Source organism: Rhinolophus ferrumequinum, chromosome 21, assembly GCF_004115265.2.
Source record: "Rhinolophus ferrumequinum isolate MPI-CBG mRhiFer1 chromosome 21, mRhiFer1_v1.p, whole genome shotgun sequence".
NCBI lineage: Eukaryota > Metazoa > Chordata > Mammalia > Chiroptera > Rhinolophidae > Rhinolophus > Rhinolophus ferrumequinum.
In genome coordinates this window covers 16,604,386-16,623,422 of record NC_046304.1, presented here as the reverse complement: position 1 = coordinate 16,623,422, position 19,037 = coordinate 16,604,386, and the positions used below count along the sequence as shown (strand labels likewise).

General features: G+C 50.2%; 1 protein-coding gene across 14 annotated transcripts in view; it reads left to right on the top strand.

Moving 5' to 3' along the window:
- The window catches only part of RPH3AL (rabphilin 3A like (without C2 domains)), a 157,038-nt gene that overhangs the window by 128,990 nt on the left and 9,011 nt on the right, over positions 1–19,037 (top strand). For all 14 annotated transcript variants that reach the window (XR_004421291.1, XM_033090070.1, XM_033090068.1 and 11 more), the window contains one exon: positions 1,393–1,567. Coding sequence is in view for 13 of the 14 variants with exons in the window: in XM_033090070.1 (XP_032945961.1) it covers positions 1,393–1,567 (175 nt within the window). In the remaining variant the exon portion in view is untranslated. The remainder of the gene's footprint in view (positions 1–1,392; positions 1,568–19,037) is intronic.

Here is a 19,037-nt window from a genome sequence, read left to right as displayed (position 1 = left end):
AGGGCTGTGGGAGGATCAGAAAGGAATTTTCAAAGGGGACTCCACGTAGCATTCATCCCACCAGAGGGTTCTGTGTTTTGCAAGAGCCACACAAAAGCAGGCCCTTCCGCACAGGATAGCTGGGAGGGAAGGATGAATGATTTGGGCCAGGGACAGGGTTTGGACTCTGTGGTCCTGGCACTCTGGAGCATAAAGAGACAGCTGCTGTCTACGTGGAGAAATAGACGCACATCACTCAACAAGTGAACTGTCAGTGCTGTACAGCTAAGTGCTGAGTTTATGCAAACCCATGACCAGGGTTGAGTTCCTCTAGGAAAACTTTCCGGGTAGGGTCTATGTGGGAAGCACTGTGTATTCTTTCGCCCTGTTGGAAAACCCTGTGCACATTGACATATTAAAGGCTCTGAGAAGTCCTGCAGTCACAGAGCGTGGTTTAACCTAGCACTTCCCAGTGTACATAATCAGGAACCGTTACTTTTATTTTTCCTTTCCTTTTTTTTTTTTTTTTTTTTTTGGCGTAGCCCCTGTTACTATCCCACAGAATTAATATGGTGCAGAGGAAGCTTTGGGGAGTGGGAAACACTGTTCTGGAGAGAATCAGGCAGACTCTGGCCTTCTGATCGTCTCCCTTTTGAGGAGGGGACTTGGTCCGCTGATTGTCCACGTTTGTCAGAGGAGAGGAGGAGGACGACGATTGTGAGCACCCCCTCTGTCGAGGGGCTGCTCTGCCCAGCGCTGGGCCGTGGGGCTCTCATTCTTTTATAAGTCTGAGCCTTACTTTCATCTGTAAGTCTGTTCCTCATGGCTACCCTGTGAGACGGACACTGTTCTTACATCCACCTACTAGTAATGAAGCTGAGGGTCAAGATGTGTCCAAACTCACAGCTGCTGGGTGACAGACTTAGGATTGAAATCCGGCACGTCCGCTCTGAACTGCCAAGGCTCCCTTTTTTTTGAAAAGGTCACATCCTTCCTTCACACACTCTCACTCCTCTTACTAAATACCTCAAATGTATTTCCTTCATCAGAAAAGAGAAGAGAAAGCACTGGGTGTTGTTGGAAGTAGGCGTCGAGTTCAGGGGCTTTATCTCAGTTGCTGCTCTGAATTCTCCTCTGAGATTCGGGCCTTTTCTGTGGCCACTGCAGATTGTCTCATCCCCAGAGCTCCCCACACAGCTGCCAATATGCTGCATGGCCCACCCCACCTCTTCTTCCAGCCTCTTGTCACTGCCCGAGTCCCCAGGGGAAGGGTCGGGCTGGAGGGATGCAGGTGGCATCTTTTGAGCATTTTGCAACTTTGCACCAGGAGGGGAGGGTGGGCTTCCATGGGAGCTCCATACAGGGAGGGCTGCTCTGCATCCTGTTCTCTAAGCAGGTGTCTCTCTCACCCAGGTCTGGAAAAGATCGGGGGCCTGGTTCTTCAAAGGGCTCCCCAAGTACATCCTGCCCCTGAAGACCCCAGGCCGGGCAGATGACCCCCACTTACGACCTTTGCCTGTGGAGCCTGCTGAGCAAAAGCCCAGGAGCACTGAGACCAGTCGAGTCTACACGTGGGCCCGAGGGAGAGGTAAGTCCCTGTTGCCCCGTCTTCCTGGAATAGCGATGTTCAAGCCATCAGCCAGCCAGCCCGTGCCATGGGCACCAGGGCGATGCCCGCCACTTTCTCCACATGGCTCATCCTAGTGTTCCATCCCTCTCTGTGCCCTCGGCCCCACCTGCACCGCTGTGGGGGGCTGGACCTCAGTGCAGTGATTGCTTGTAGCTGCACTGAGGAGGCTGTTTCACAAACAAGCACACGTTTGGGGGCAGGGATGCATGAACAGCGCTGTGGGTCTTTGCGGAAATGGGATGTCAGTTGAGGTCTTTTTGCAAAGTACAAAAACGCATCTTTCCAAAGCAGGCCTGTAGCATCTCTTCTCAGCACGTTTCTTATGTCTGACTAAGGGGGGAACTCCTGGTTTCCCTGGTCCTAATGAGCAAAGTGACTTTGTGCCCAGGGGCTCTTGGTATTTGTGGTGGTTGCACTTTTGTGGGTGCTTGCCAGGCCCCCCCCCACATCAGAAGGGGAGCTCCGCTCCACTGGTGAGACTAGTCCCTGGTATGGCTGATACACGTAGCTCTCCACAGCTTACATGACTTTAATGTTCGTGGTTTTATTTTCAAAGTTCCTGGTCTCATAACAGGCTCCAAAAGTGGACAGAGCAGGTATTCAGCAGCCCCATCTTATAGATGAGTAACTTGAGGCCCAGAAAAAAAGAGGGACTTACCCAGCTGGTGTGTGGCAAAGCTGGGACCACAAGCCTCTGGGCTCTGGCTCCTCCTGCCCTGACGAGCCTGAGTTTCAGCCCAAGACTCAGGTCTGAGGATCCCAAATGAGACAAGGCAGCCAGTGGGATGGGCTCATTCTGATGCCGGGGCAATGGACCCAAAATAATAGCTACACAGCTGCTCCTGAGGGGCTCTGCGACAGCTCCCTGTCTGCATTATGACCTGGTATCCAACTATCTTCATATCACTTGGGCTTTTTTCTTCTTGTTACAAAAATAAGGCATGTTTATTGTAAAATTGTGAAGGTTGTCAAATGATATAATTTAGAAGTTAAAAATGCCCTGTAGGTTGGCCCTTCCAGACATAACTGGCATTACCAGCTGGGCATCTGCTCCCCAGATATCTTTCCTTCAGCATCACTCGGCTCTTTCTGCAGCAGGCCTTCTAATTCTTGCTAATGCTCCTGGACGCTGTTGGCACTTCTAATTCCCATGAGTTCACCTTCCCTGCCATCACTGCCACAGACAAGCCCTTGCATGGATCACTGGGCCGGTGCAGATGGAAACTGGGCAGGCAGCGCGGGAAGTGGCCCAGCTGGGACTGGCCTGAGGGGGGCGCTAGCCCTGTGCCGCCCTGCCAGCCCCCTGAGGGAGCCTGAGGGAATTTGTTAGGGAAGTGGGTCTCTCTTCCCTTCTGTCTGGTTTCCGCCCTCAGAGCTGGGCCTTTCTCCTGTCCCAGCCCTGTCACAGTGCGTCCATGTCCCTCAGACCAAGGGAAGAGATGCAGCCATGGAAACAAGCTGGTGGACATTGTCAGGTTTAGAATGTTGCTTCAAGTGGGTTGAGGAGAGGAGGCCCTGAAGCCCCCACCACACGCACTCATGCGCGCACCCCTGGGGAAGGGCAGAGCCTCTGTCTCCTCCTCAGCCACACAGACACAGATGGCCTTTTAATTATGTGGGCAAAGAGGCCAGCGGCCCACACGCTTGGAGTCGGCACCATTTATTAACCAAGTGTGTACTAAAGCCAGGCCAGGCTATGTGGAGGCCCCCTTGTGTGAGCTTGGTCTCCCTGTGCAGACCTGATTGGAAGCCCCCCAGGCTCCCAGGGCATAAGGCAGTGCTTCCTCCACTCCAGGCCCCATGCCAGATGCTTCGCAGCGCTGTGATAATCCCCATTTTCGTGCTGAGCAGGAGGTGGCCCAGACAAGTGACCTACGTGTCTCACCCAGGGGCAGCAGGACGGTGAGGGCTGATGACCCTGCACAGGTTGGTGTCTGCGCCCACCCAGAGAGGGGTGCACCGAGAATGTGGGGGGAGGGGTGTATGTGGTGGGCAGGACTGAACTTGAGGAAACCCACCACTGAGGGAGAGGAAGGAATAGGAGCTGGTGGAAGAGGCATTGCGGAAGAAGCAGGAGGAAAGCATAGAGATTCCATGCCGTGGGAGCCAAAGTGCTAGGGGTTTGCAAGGAGGGGTGCTGGAAAGCTACCAATAGGCCAACTGTTCCTGACCCAGACCTGACCATGCACTCACAGAGGCACTTTGTAGCAACCAGATACTGTGAGAGACCAGCGGCCCAGACCAGCTGGAACTATCCTTACAGCTGGTCCTGAGCCTGGCGGGCAGGAGGCTAGCCCTTCTGTGGCTTCTTGGAGGTCCACGTGGCCTCGTGGCCATGGCTGCCTCTGGGAAGCCCCTCAAGCTGCCAGGGGCTCCTACCTTGGTCTGGATTGAGACTGTCAGGCTCCTGGCAGTAGACAGACCCCAGCGGGCAGCCTTGGAAGTCTGTCAGGGACATCCCCAGGCCTCTCCAAACCCCTGCTGACTGGGATACCAGTTGCTATTTTCCCAGCTTTGAGGGTGGCTTCCCCCCTCCTCCCCCAGCCTCACCATCCGTGGTCCCCAGGTGCTATGCAGCTGACTGGGTCAGAGCTGCAGTGTGTGGTCTAGATCAGTGCCTGCCTGGTAAACCGGGCCTTCACCGTGCCCCCATTCAGCTGACACTGAGTTTCGGGTCAGGGGGAAACAGTGACCAGCACCCTCACACTGGAAGCTGCATGCTGGCAAGGCTGTGTATGGCTGAAACAGGCCGGTTTCTCAGCATGAAGCATGGGAGAGGCACGGGATAAAAGCTTATTAGATGAATGAATGAACCACCCACCTGCCCCAGGATATTTGAAAGGCCTCTGGAGGCGTTTCATTAGGACCTGCAGACTCCCATAGGTCAGGGGTCTGTTGGACAGACCCAGGAGACACTGAGAGGATGTTAAAACCACCCACTCTCATGAGGGGCTCTCTTCGCAGGCCCCTGCCTCCGGGGACGCCAGGGCCATCATCCTCCACCTGCCCCACAGTCCCTGGCATGGAAACTGATCCTGACACCGGCACATTCTCTCTGACCCTCTTCCTCACCCCCATTCCTTTCTCTCTTTCTCTCCTTCTGCCCTTGGGGCTGGTACACTTGGGGCCCAGATTCTACCCCCCATTCCAGCCCACCCTGCTTTCTTTTTCCTGCCCTGTTGTAAGAAGAACGGTAATCAATAGATACAAGCCATGAATTCTTCAGTCCACAGAGACATCAAATGAAATGTATTGATGTTTCTGAGGCAGATTCCTTTTCTTCCTCCTTTAAATTTTCTTTGTTAATTTTTAATTACATAAGAATAGATCGTATTTTTAACAAATTAATTCAAAAGTATATGAAAAATTAAAATCTCTTCTCTTGCCATCATCTCCAAACTCCTTTCTCCCTGTTCCTACAAACGTATACTTGATATCGGGTTATTTTTGGTTTGGTTTGTTTTTTGCTCTGATTTTAACAACAAAAATAGGCTCTTTCCCATAACTCTGCATGTTGCTTTTTTCACTTGAAAAAATATCATGGGCATCCCTCCAGGTCAATAGCTACAGATTTTACCTTATTCTTTTCAATGGCTGCTTAAAATCCCCATCATATCATTTATTGCTATTAAATTATTCACCTATTGATGGACATTCAAATTGTCTCTAGCTTTTTGTCACTGCAAACAATAGTGAGACATCCTTACATGTACATGATGCTTTTATTTCCATGGGGTAGGTTTCCAAAAATGGGGTTCTGTGTTTTAAATTGTAATAGACATTGCCAAACTATATGCCAGAAATGTTACAGTCTCTTATACTCATTTATTCTTGCATCCTTGCCTGCCATGAATATTATTGGTATTTATAATTTTGGCAAGTATACTAGATGGAAAAGGATATTTCATTATTTTAATTTGCACATTTGAGTATCTTCATATCTTTATTATTTATGGATAATTTAGGTTTCCTCTTTTAAAAATTGCCTGTTTAAGTCCATTGCTCATATTTTAAGTTATTTTCTCTTATTGATTTGTAGGTGCTCCTTATATATGTTAGGGTTATTAAATGGGTTGCAAATATTTTTCTCCTTGACTTTACATCTTGTTTGACTTTAGTCCTATAGTATTTTGCCATTCAAAATCTATTTTGCCATTCAAAAACAATTTTTTCTTAATTTTTGTGAAGTCGGTGTGTCTTTCTTTTGCCTTGTGGTTTCTAGGTTTCCTAACTTGCTTTGAAATGTCTTCTTCTCCAAGGTTAAAAAAAGTCTGCTAAAGAAAAAGTTTAAGTGATATAAGGAAAAAAGGGAATTACTTAAATATGATAAAATTACCCAAACTTAGAAAAATGAAACACCAAATATCATATTAATTGATAAAGCACTGAAGTCATGTTCTGTCAAAATACAAGTCACCATCATTCAACAGTATTTTAAAGTATTTAATGTAATAAAGCAAGAAAATAATGTTACTATTGAAAAAGAGAAGAAATTTTCTTCTTTGCAGATGATGTGACGAAGAAAACCCAAGAGAGTTTACTAAAACAGCCCACTAGGATTAATAAGAGAATTTGGGAAGTGACAGAACAAAGTAAATCAATAGTTTTATTATAACCATGCTAACTATTAGAAATAGAAATAGGAAAATCCATTCATAATTGCAACAAAACTTACGAAATTCTACAAACAAATTTTTGTAGAGAATTATAGGTCCAACATGAAAAAATTGTAGGATCTTATCACAGGACAAAAAGTAAGATATGAACAGAGAGGCAGATAAGAATCGTGGTTCCTCCAAATTCATAAGTGTAACAACCATTTGAGTCCCAGTAGAGTTTTTAGGGAGGAATGGACTCAAATGTTTTCATTATCCATTGGATAAACAAAAGGTGTCATAATCATACAATGGAATATTATTCTGCCTTAAAAAGAATGAGGTACTGACACATGCTATCGCATGGATGAACCTTGAAAACATTATACTAAGCGAAAGAAGCCACACACAAAAGGCCAAGTCATGTATGATTCCATTTATGTGAAATGTCCAGAACAGGCAAATCCAGGGAGACAGAAAGTAGATTAGTGATTGACAGGGGCTAGGGAGGATGTGGGAAGATGGGTAGGAACTACTTACTAATGGGTACAGGGTTTTTAAAAGTGAGAAAATGTTCTGGAATTAGATAGTGGCGATGGTTGCACTATAAATATACTAAAAACCACTGAATTGTGTACTTTCAAGGGGTGGATTTTCTGCTGCATGAATTATAGTTCAATAAAAAACTTCATAAAGAAGTTAAAGAATGTTTTAACAAAATGTTTTTCTAAAAACAATAGCAAGGGGGGAGTTGCCTGACCAAATATGAAAGCGTACTATAAAGTTACTATAATCAATAGAAAAAGTATAACATTGGCACCAAAATAAATAGAATGTTTATTTATAGAATAAATAAACAGATAAGTGGAACAGACTCAAGAAATAATAGACCTAAGACCTACGGAAGCTGAACATTGGTAGCTTTTCAATTCAATGGGAAAATAACAGGTTTATTTAACAACTGGAGCTAGTATAATTAGATTTCCATCCCATTCCATGTGTATCCAGAAACACATTGCAGATAGATTAAATTTCTAAATGTTAAAAATAACATAATGAATGTATTAGAGAAAGATCAGAAGTGGTTGGTTTTTTTTTTTTTTTCCTCTGTGTTATGTTAGAGACAGCTGGTGACACTCTGGCACCTACAGGGCAGGTGGGCTGACTACCTGAATTTGTTACTCACTCCCTCTGGACACTGGATATTGATTTTGGCCAAGCGTTTGCCTGCAGACCCCTTGGTGAGCCCCCTATAAGCTTGCTCATCGCAGACCATTTGTTCTTTCTTCAGGATGGGATGGAGAATAGTGTGACCTGAGTTTCTGCTGGTGACTGGCCCTGGGCCTGGCCTGGCTACCTCTGGGGAGAGGTCTCCACCCTCCCACCCAATCAATCCCGATGGAGTGTGTGCTCCACGCGACTTTTCCGTGGCAGATCATTGCTCCAAGTTTATGGCAGCAATGAATAAAGTCAGCTTTTGCACACTCCCAGGTCTCTTTGTTCCCCTATGAAATATAAGATGTAAATGGTGAAACCAGTACTTCGGGGTGTTGGGTCTTAATCCCTTTAGAGCTGGGCCCACCTCTTCTGCCGTCTTCTTTTCTTTTGAGCTGGATTCCTACCCTTGAGCTGTGTACAGAGGTATTTGCTAGGAGGAGGGGTAGGGGATCCCTTTTGACCTTGCATATTTGGGTAATAAGAGATGACCTTTTCTTTCTCATATACTAGAAAGCTTAGAGGAAGGTGTCTGCAGCTTTGGTTCAGCAGCTCAGTGACATCAGGACAGATGTCTTGCTCTTTCCCTCATGGTCACATCATGGTTGCTGGAGTTCCAGCCATCACTACAAAGAAAGGAAGATCAAAGGGGAGGCTGGAAAAATGAAGCCTGTAGCTTCTGCAGCCTTTCATTGTAATAGAAGCAGGCAAGAGAGGTGGGGCTGGTACTACTACCCTGTTTCCCCAAAAATAAGACCTAGCCAGACCATCAGCTCTAATGTGTCTTATTTTACTATAATATAAGACCAGTTCTTATCTAACATAATATAAGACCAGGTCTTATATTAATGTTTGCTCCAAAAGATGCGTTAGAGCTGATGGTCTGGCTAGGTCTTATTTTCGGGGGAACACAGTAGTACTAGAAGAACCTGATTTCCTATGAGAGCTGGAGAGCTGAATTTATCTGACCGTAATCGTTACATGTAGAAATTAGTCTCCGATAGGACACTCCAGGGCTGAGGATACTTAACAAGATGGGGCTTCTTATTTTCTTCAGCCGCAGGAAGCAGCGCTGCCTGGGTCTGCTCTGTGGCTGGCCTGCCCTGGCTTTCCCAGCTGTGGCTGAGCACCTAAACCAAGGTGGGAGGAAAGGAACTGAAGCCTAGATTCCATACAGTGTTCAGAGGGCTTTCTAGAATTGTGTTTATTTCTCAGATGGGAGCAGAGAGCTGAGGTTCCTAGGATGCTGACCCCTGGATCAGTGAGGTTTTGGGGTGTTCACCTTTCCCAGGGAGCCTGGGGCCAGGCGGTCAGGGGGAGCATTATCTAAAGCATTTGTCGCTGCCCTGCCCGGTGGCCTGGCCGGATGAGGGGGGCCTTTCCACTTTACCCTCCACCCTAGACCCCCAAAAGCCCCCAGCTGAGGGGGGTGCTTTGAGCTCCCTGTAATCATGAGGCAAATCGACTTTCCAGTCTCCTTTGAAGCCTGGGTGACAATCCTTCCCCAGGACCCTTCGTGGGAGCCTCCCGCCTCCTGCCCTGGGCCATCCCCTGAGGAGAGCACCAGCTTCCTGGATGGATTTGAACAGAATTACACACTGGTTTACTTCAAGGGCTGTTCTGAAAAAGTACTTAGGTTTCAGATTTGTTCCAGCTGAGTAGTTTTGAGAAAAATAGGAGTTTCATTATCACTTCGTTGATTCACAAGGTTTAAACAATTTTTTTTTTTAATCAAAAACTGTGGTTCTGTTTGCAGTCCAGTGAAAGCAAGCTTCGGAGTTGTTTGGGTTGAGCAGTCTGATTCCGCTTCCGGAATGACCCCTCAGCTAACCTGCCCATCCCCCTGCGACCATCTCCTGTCCCCCCAGGAGAAGTCAAGCAACTGGGTGCTGGGCTGGCCTCAGCCAGAGCTACAGCCAGAGCTCCGTGACTCATGGTCATTATCTCCTCTGATGTTCAGAACAGCCCGTGGGGCAGCTGCAGACAGCGAAATGGACTCTTGGTGATGGATGAGGAAGGGAAAGTCTGCCCAAGGTCACGTAGGCTGGGGCCAAGAGGGCCTGGTACCCAGGCTTCTGAATCCCGGCCCCCACTCCTCCCCTCTGAGTGTAGTGCAGAGAGAAGCTAGCACCCAAATCGCCACACACGCTGGCTTTCTTCTTTCGGACTTGGGAGGCAGGTTTTTGGTTGCCAGGAGCAGAGCCACCAAGGCTGGCTCAAGTAAGGGGGTTGCTGCCAGGCTGCTGAGGAAGGTCCCCCAGAAGCAGAGACAGAGACGAAGGTTTGTGAGGCCTGTGGGGGTGGAGGAGTATGGTAGCCGCTTCTTCTGCTTCTTGGGGGACTCTCGACTCAGCTCCATTCTCCAATCTCTGCCTGCTCAGCAGCTTGTTCTCAGCAAGTCTGCGTGCCCTTCAGTCGGAGCATCTGCCTGCACGCTGAGGACCCCACTCAGGAAGGCGGTGATTGGCCTGACTCGTTCCTGCTTGTGCTGCCCTTTTGGCATCCAGCCTGTATCCCATCAGACGTAAGAGGCGGCATGGCCGGTTAGGGCTGCTTTCCCCCAAAGCAGAGCTCAGGCAGAGGGGGAAATTCGTGCCCCTTGCTCAATAGCCACTGAGCCACAGAATTGGGTGTTTTGTATCTGACAGGGTAGTGAGCTTCCTGTCACTGGGAGCATTTAAGCAGAGGCTAGATATTATAGCGGGATACTATGGCTGAGAAACTCACTATCGGCTTGTTAGTGTGTATCTGCCTCCATGTTGCAACCAGGATTGGGGGGATGGGGATATATTCTGTGACCCAAGATGGAGAAAGCCACATGGCCCACGAAAGCTTGGAAGCCAAGACCTCTGTCTAGTTAGCACAGAGCTGCAGCCGACTGGGCTAATAAGCAGTTCCGTGGCAGCCGTTTTTCCATCAAACGCATATGCTGTTTCCTGACTTCTTAACGCAGCGTGCTATTTATACCAGTAGATCCATTCATTCTTAATGGGCCACAGTTGTGGATTGTAAAATGTTTTATTTTCAGACAGGATTGCTCACTGCCCAGAGCCAGCTGTTGCTGTGCTGCCTTCCTTCTTTCCCTGTTCCTGAGAAAATAGCCTTTCCGAAGCTCTGCAAAGCCCTCAGCTGCCCTCTCCCACCCACCCCCACTCACCCCCAGTGTTTCCCCAGCAGACTCTGGACTTGCCGTTTCTGTCACATCAGCCTGCAGAGGGTACACGAACTTCCTGCAGCCTTAGGAGCAGCTGGGAGTGTGTGTTGTGTGCAGGGGAGCCAGGCCGGCTGAGGTTTGGAGAAGTCAGAGCAGAGCGGGAGGGCTTCCATGTTGGGGGGTGGGATGCCATCTGTCCTTGGAGGGTTGGACATTTGTCGGTATGATAGGCCACAAACTGGGAGAGCAGTGACTTGATCTGGCTCACTGCTTTAAACTAATTGACAACTTTTTAAAATGTGGAGAATTGGCATTTAAAAGAATATGGGGGTTCTGGCTTCTTTTTTGAAAAGCAGAAGGTCTGCCAGTGTACCACCCCTCCCTGGAAAAATCGGACCAGCTAAATAGCAGCTTCCCCCTTTCCCACAGGGCTTGCGGTCTCTGGTTTGCCACAGTCCCCACCCCTCCCTAGTGTCAGTGACACTCGTTGATCATACCCTTCCAGGCCTATTAAAAAGAAAGTAAAATAATTCTTGTTTCTACATCCCTCGAAAAGAGAGAGAATAAAAGTTAGACCAACAGGGATACTTGTTGCAAGAAGAGTGGGCACATTTCTCTGTGGAAGTAAAGGATGCCCGTATCGCGCCCGCCTCACTCACTGACCCTTCCACCTGCCCAGTGGAAGACAGGAGCCTAACCATGTCCCGTCTGTGTGTCCCTACTCCTGATTTTGACCCCACAAGTCTTGCCCCTAGTGGCTCTGTGCCTTCTGTGCAGGTGACTCATCACCATCACCTCCAGGGCCTGGAGATCTCGTGTGATTTAACAGAGAAACCCTGGGCAGGAAAACTTCAGTTTTTAAAAGTCCTTCTTCCTCTCTGGGCCTTGGTTTCCCCCATGAGTAGGATGGGGAGAGGGGGCTGGGACAGAGAGTCTGTTGTCTGGCAGCTTTCGTATCTTACAGCCCCGTAGCCAAGGGGATGAAACTTGAGGGAGGAATTTCAGGCAGGCAGCAAAGCAGCTCCTAGATCATACTCGGAGGCTGACTCTACTGGAAAAAGCAGCTGCATTTGAGCGTTGGCCCCGCCCTCCCCCCCCGCGCCCCCCCCACACAGTCCTGGTACTGCTGCCAATGAAATCCCATCAACCCCCCCAGCACACCCTCCACCCCCACCCCTGCCCATTGTGCTTGTGGTAAGTGTTTGCTACTTAGCGAACTCTAAGTACTTACGAATTGAACATTGCTTTCAAAGTCCTATCCCTGAGATCATATGTTTAACTCTCACCTTCTTTGTCTCCGATCCTTTTACTCCCTGTGTAGGTTCTAGAGTCTTGGGGAGCTGGAAGTACCTGGGATATTATATATACATATGTAAAGATAATAGAACTACCAACTACACACACACAGACATGTGAGCCAGAAAGGACTGTTCAGAGGGAAGGGAGGGGCTGTCTGAACCATCTGAGAAGAGTGCTGTGTGTCCAGCGTGGAACCAGTGGGGAAACCCATTGATTCAGGCTCGGGTCCAGAAAAGAAGTGAACAGAAAAGTCATAGACAGGCAGCCCTGTCGTGGCTCCTGCCCGCCATTTGAGAAACTGAATGCTGTCCATCCCACCAGAGGCAGGAGAACGGGTTGGAGATGCCTGACTGACAGTCGTTGGTCTTCTTGTGTGGCCGTCATTCTGCTGGCGCAGCTGAGGGCCAACTGTTTGCCTTTTGGTCTGTGCGGGTAAAGAAGCCGGCCTCAGGCCTCAGTGCTGAATGGGCAAGTAAAACCGGCAACATTGGTAGGTAGCTGCCCTAGATTGCCTGGTTGCTCGTTGCAGGCTGTGCCAGGTGCTGTGCAGCCATCATTGCGGGTCATCTCCCGACAACCTGTGATGGGGGTCCACAACTCTTGTCCCATTTTATAGAAATGGAAACTAAGGCATGAAGAGCTCAAATAACGTATGCTGGAATCTTGGTGCGGACAGAAAGAGAAACCCCACAGCATTTGGGAAACTCGGCCCTTCCCCTAAATCCCAGGGAAATAGAGGCCTAGCAGCATCTTGTGTGGCTGCATTGTGAAGGAGAAGCCCACGCATGCTAATTTGTCTTGACCTTCGGAGTCCTTGGTGAAGCCAAACACTAGCCCAGTGTCGATGGGTGTGAATGGAGGGGACACCCCCAAAACAGAAGATCTGAGCTTTAGGGAACTGTCCTTGCCCCAGGGCCCTCCTGCCTGTCCTGGGTGTCCTCGCTGCTCAGGGATTGACTTCCCCAGAGCAGGAGGTCCTCATTAGCCACACCATGGAAGTCAGGGGCACGGCTGTGGCTTCGAATTTGCCCACACCTGCTGACAGCCTTAGCTGATTGCTTGATTCTAGCTGTAAGGTGAGGTCTGGGGGCTCCTGGCCTCTGGTCTGAGCTAAAATAAGAAAGCAGGGCCCAACCAGCCTCTGGCTTTGGTTTAGCCAACGTGTGCAAAGCTCCTGCCAAGTGCCAGGCCTGCACTGGGCTCTGCCTTGTACAGAAAAGTACACCCTCACCGGCCGCTAACGTGTCTCAGCAAGTAAACCTACAACTTAATTTCCCCTACTTTAGATTTTTCGGCCTTTGGGGACCTGGGTACAGTGAATAAATCTGGGCCCGCCTGCCCTGTCTGACGCTAGTAAAGCCCTCAGAGATAACAGTGCTCCACTCAGCTCAGCCGCTCCCTCCAGGGGCCTCCTGTCCATCATGGGGTAAAGGCCAGCTGTGCAGGTGGGGCGGGGGGAGCAAATTGATTTCCCACTGCTGGTCCAGGAGCGTCAGCAGAGGCTGGGAAGGTCTGTGTGCTTGGGGATTTCCACACAGGAGGGAGGGGCAGGCTTCCTCAGCCTAGGTTGTCCCCGGCGTCTACATGGGGTCCAGGCAAAACCAGCAGCCCATCCCCACACCCCAGCTCTGAGCACAGACCCCACCTGCCTGAACTGGGCTGAGATTCCAGCCCAAGTGAGGGAACCTGAGGGACAAACCTAGAGGCCAAGAAAGCTGTACCCTGAGGGTTGTGACAGAGAAGCCTACAGGAAGAGAGACAGAGGCCCAGAGACAGACGGACAGGGATGTAGAAAGACAAGACAGGTAAATGAGAGAAACTGACAAAAACAAAGAGGAACCCGGAGACAAACCCAAGAAGACTAAGAACATATAGACATACACACACACAAATACACACACACACACACGAAAGAGGGAAAGATAGAGAAGCAAAGGCAGAGATTTAAAAAAAAAACAAAAAACATCAGCAACAGAAGCACAAAGAGATGAAAGACAAAGACCTAGAGACACAGAGACAAAGAAGGAAAGAGAGAGCTAAAGTCAAGGAACTAACGAGGGCACATTTTGCATCCCAGCAGAGGTAGGCAGGAGATATGCACTCGCTTGGTTTCATCTCTGCTATAAGTCAGAAGCAATAATCTGCCAGAGAGAAACAGTGCAGAGCACACCCAAGCCACACCAGCCTCTCATCCCCCACTAAGTGCCTGAGCCTGGAGCCTTTCTCCAGAGCCAGCAGGGCTGTTCTGGCCCCAGAGAAGCCCGCTGCCTGGCTTTTGCCATTCCTGTTCTCTGTCAGGGATGCCAAGCCCACCCCAGCACTTCTATCTATAAATCATGCCCATCTTTAAATTCCTTCTCTTCCAGGAAGCCCTCCCTGACTTTCCCTCTCCCTGAACATTCGCGGGCTCTCCTTCAGAGTATCATGTTCTCTCTGAAGGGACCTATTCTTATCTTCCATCCATCTATTTCCTGTTCTCTCTGGAGCTCCGCAAGCAAGGGCAGGACCACAGGATTTCGGTGCTGGTGACCATATCGCTATTGATTTGAGGATTTGTCTTCATTATCCGGTGCCTCCTGTCTGTGAGCCTAAAGCAGGGAGTTAATTAAAATCAATGGCGAATGAAGAAACAAGTACAGGAAACCCTCCACTCCCCAGCTCTCAGCTCCCAGCCTGCTCTGGGCTATCCCTGCTGATGTCCCTGTGGCAGCCTGGAAGGGGGACCAAGGAAAGAGGGCTCCCCAGGTGCCACACCCTCACCCTGCCCTCTTAGGTGGTTCTCTGACTGTCCCTTCCTCACAGATAAGGAGATGAGGCTCAGGGTGGTCAGGCAGCTGGCAAGTAAAGGTCACCTAGTTCTCCCAACACCAGGGCCCAGGATGGAGGGAGGCTCTGAGCCTCTCTGGCCGCCACCTGGCCCATCTCTATGGGGACAGGCTCCCTGGCTTCGGGGCCACTTTTCTCCTTGTCCAGGCCCTGACTCCCCAGGGCCCAGAAGAGAGTTTCCAAAACAAAGGAAGAACCTGTTCCTCTGGCCGCGCCTCAGCTTGGGTTTGGAAGAAGAGCAGGCTCTGTGTGAACAGTGCTCCCCACACCAGGGCCCACTCATCCTGTGTCCATGGCAACCAGCCTCTGACAACCCCTCCCCCCATGAATCTGTCCCTGGCTCAGGCTGAGGCCACTGGCAGCCTGGCTCCTCCCACTCGAGTGTCCTTCAGGGGGAGGTCGTGAGGAGGCGCCTGCTTGGTGGAAAGCCCCACGCTTCTGGAGCGGGCTGACCACCGTCCAGGCCTCCTGTCTTTGCACAGCGCTGTGTCCTCTCCTGGGGACAGTGTTTCAGAAAGCAGTCAACAAGTATGTACTGAGTGGCGGCTTGGCCCAAGGCCCAGTTGGGGGCTGAGGGAAGGAGCCAGATGCGGGTTAAGACGGGGCCCTGCCCTCAGGTAGTTCTGGAAACAGTTGGGGAAGTGAAGGCAATTGTAGGAAAAGAAATGCAATGCCAGAGGTGTCTGAGAGGCGCCAGCTGCCCGGGCAGTCGTGGGGAGAGTGCATGAGGACCTGTCTCCTGTCCTTCCCGGGGCGGGAGAGACTTTTCAGCAGAGGCACAATTCAGACGGGTTCCTGGAAGAGGAATTGGATTCGAATTTTTAAAAATACTTAAAGGCTGCATAGCTTTATAAACTTGCAATGCCTTTTGTCCTGCCGGATCTTACTTGATTGGTAGTTACTAATGTCCCCATTTTACACATGAGAAGATTGAGGTTCTGAGAGATGAAGGAGCATCCAGGGCAGAGCCATAAGTCAACCCTAGATACTGGGAATGAACAGAAATCTTTCTGTCCCACACTGAGGCCCCTGCCTCTGAAAGGAAAAAGGGCCCAGAGAGAACCCCAGAAAGGGTATGGAGGGGAGACACAGAAAGAACTGGTATGCGTGGACGAGAGGACTTCTGAGGGAGCAGAGCTGTTAGGGTGAGCCGAGACCACGGGTCCCCTGCATACCAGGTGAGGAGGAAAGCCTGGGAGGACAGGCCTGGGTTCAGATCCCAGCTTGGCCTTCAAACGGCCTCTGAAAGCATCTAGTGCCCTCAACATCCTATAAAGCACAATTTGGGAATCTAAGCTCCCTTGGGAAAGGTGAGTCCACCCCTGTGAGATTGGCCCGAGCACCGAACACCGTGACCCCAGAGGTCAGCCCTGTGCCAGAAGTGTGGGCTATGAGTTCAGGACGCCCCCTCAAATAAAACAGCTCCCGTTTACCAAGCACCTACCACGTTCCAGATACTGCCTGTGTTACCTCTTTTAATGCTCACAACAACCCAGAAAAGCACCCATCATCCCCCATTTCGTGGGTGGACCTGCTGAGCACAGAGAGGTCAAGAAACTGGCCCAGAGTCACAGAGCTGGAAAGTAGCAGGGCCAGGACACAACCTGAGGCTGTCTGCCTCAGAGCCAGTGCCTCTTCCCCACCCCACATTTCCCTTTTGTTGCCACCAAATGGAGCCCCAGACTAGCAAGGCATCCCAGTAGGATTCCAGTCTGCAGGCCCGCCCCGCCCTCACTTGTCCCAATGGGGACAGCAATGGGGACAGCTCTGTGACTCTCCTCCGCAGCCGAGCCAGGTTGGTGGGCTGGGTAAGGCTAATTGGGGATGTCTATGCATTCCCCAGAGCCTTATCCTCTTTCCTTTACATTTAAAAAAAAATTGTTTTTAGTATGCAAAATTTTCCACCATCTGCTTTGCTTTGGCAGAATGTTTGCTGAAAATATCTCGCTTCCTCTCTAATTCCCATAATTTCTGGGGGCTTTGGGAGCCTCCAAGCAGAGCAGCAGCAGCTTGCAAGTGCCTCCCAAGTTCACAGACTGCTGGCTGTCCTGTGCCAGGCAGGCAGACGTTGTGTGGCCCAGAAGTCGCATCTCCCCACCTTTCAACCAGAGAGGGGCATTGGGGTCTCTCCACTGACGGAACAAAGCTGACCTGAAGTTGAATCCTGGAATTCAGACCCAGCGTAGCTGTCCAGGTTGGCCTCTTTTTGTGTGTGATAAAACCCTGAGACGCCTAGAGCCACAGAGAGGTAGTGACAGCAGAGCCACGAAGCAGATCCCCCAAATCCCAGTGCAGGACTGTGGGGTCAAGTGGCCAGCATCAGGCCAGTCCCTGGTGCCGTCCCAGGCAAGGTGTCTCCACAGGACAGCAACTGCCACACCTGTCCTTTCAGGCAGTCAGGAAAGACTTTCCAAAAGGGATGACTTCCCCCCACCTTCATGTGCCAAAAATCTGAGTTTCCATGGTGACAGTCAAATTGCAAATCCATCCAAGAGTGAGCCAGGGGAAGAAAAAAAAAAAGTTGGCCTATCCCCAGAGGAGTGGGCATGGCTGGCACTGGGGCTGTCCACTGCTGAGGATGAAAGCTGAACAGAGTCAGGCAGCCCTTCTGGGGCCGGATGGCAAAATCTCAGGGATGCCAGGTCCTCAAGCAAGTGGTCCATGGGCTCAGGCCACTGGAGGGGGAGGCTCTGCGTCCTCCCTGCATCATGGCAAAGCTCAGGTGAATTCATTTGGTGATGCCGCCTTCTTGGGGAGGCTCTTGAGACCAGTCTTCCCCTGGTGTTTTCCCGTCTTCAATCTGAAAAATTAGGCGTGGGCAGAATACAAGCACTCATCACCGAGCCATCCTAGCCTCAACCGTTGGGGAACGAGAGGGAGGTAGGAATCAGCCTTCAGATACACAGAGTGGTTTTTTTTGAGGATGGAAGAGCAAGGACCAAAAGATTTATGAGCCTAAAAGCTTTGTTAATAGACCTGGAAGATTTACGATCACAGCTGCTGTGCAGGGAGAAAGGTAGCGACGGCAATCGAATGGCAAATTAGCCAAGGTTTGGCTTGTACATTTGGAGAGGGAGGAAGAAGATAAACTTCTTCCTTTGCTGCGGGAGGAATATCTGGGTAAACAACGTTTGCGTCGCGCTGTATCCAGGGACATGCTCAGCAGTGTTTTCTTGGTGTGCGGCTGACTTCCTTTGGTTGTTTCTTTTGAGTGGGGTTTCTTAGAGCAGATTAGAAATGGAAATGGGTTTGCCCGCACAAAGCCCTCTAAGCTGAGGGCCTGGCCCTAGCTCAGAATCCCAGACACGATGAGCAAAGATGCTTGAGCCGAGGGGGACGCATGCAAAAGGAATGGGTCTTGTCAGCTGGCTGGTTCTCTGCTCTCTGATGCTTTTGGGAGCTCATTGTCATCCGGGGCTACTCTCCCCTTTCACAGCTATAGCCCTTTGGGGTCCATAAAAGGAGGCAAAGAACAAGCCAATTGACCACAACTGGGAAGTTTTTGTTTTTATTCTAAACCTTGCACAACGTAAGTACCACATAGGATCTAAACAACGTGGCACCTGAGCCCGCTTCCAGGGTTGGTGTTGTGGACAAGACATACCTCTCACACCGGAAAGCACTGTCCCAGTGTAGCACAGCACAATCTCCTTTCACTTTCAGCCCACGCCCATTCCCAACCTAATGCGGTGACCAGGTATGACAGATGACAAGAAGAGGACGAGGGTGAAGAAATGGCCTGGGACATCCTTTCTCATTGTCTCCTTTTGAGTTCTTGGTATTGTGTGCCCTGTGGCACCTGCCTATTAGCACCAAAGGATCCAGGCATTATGTTAACCATAGAGCCCCATGTCCCCCCTGCTGTCCCCCCAGCCCCAGAATCACAAAGATCTTGCATATCAAGTATGGGGGAGATAGAACATTCCAAGTCAGGAAGGGTGCATAGATTATCGTAATCATCTCTGCCAAAGAGATGGGCAAACCAGTGTACAGATCAGTCACCACTCTCCACTGGGATTCCCACTGCTTAACAGGCTGCTGGACACACACACACACACACACACACACACACACACACACCTGCCCCCACTGCTGGGGGTGGCCAGGGGGGCAGAATCCTCCCTGATTCCTTTTTAGCTGCCCAAGGGAGACATGGGGAGCTGCTTGCTTCCTTCTGCCCACCTCCCACTCCCTCTGTCTGGGGACCCACGGGGTTGATGTTTAGTCAGTGAGTCAAAAAATACGTAAATGCTTATAAAACTGACGCCAATGAGGTCCCGTCTCAGTGGAATCATGACCAAAGAAATCCAGTCGGGGACCTGAAAAACAATTGCAAAGT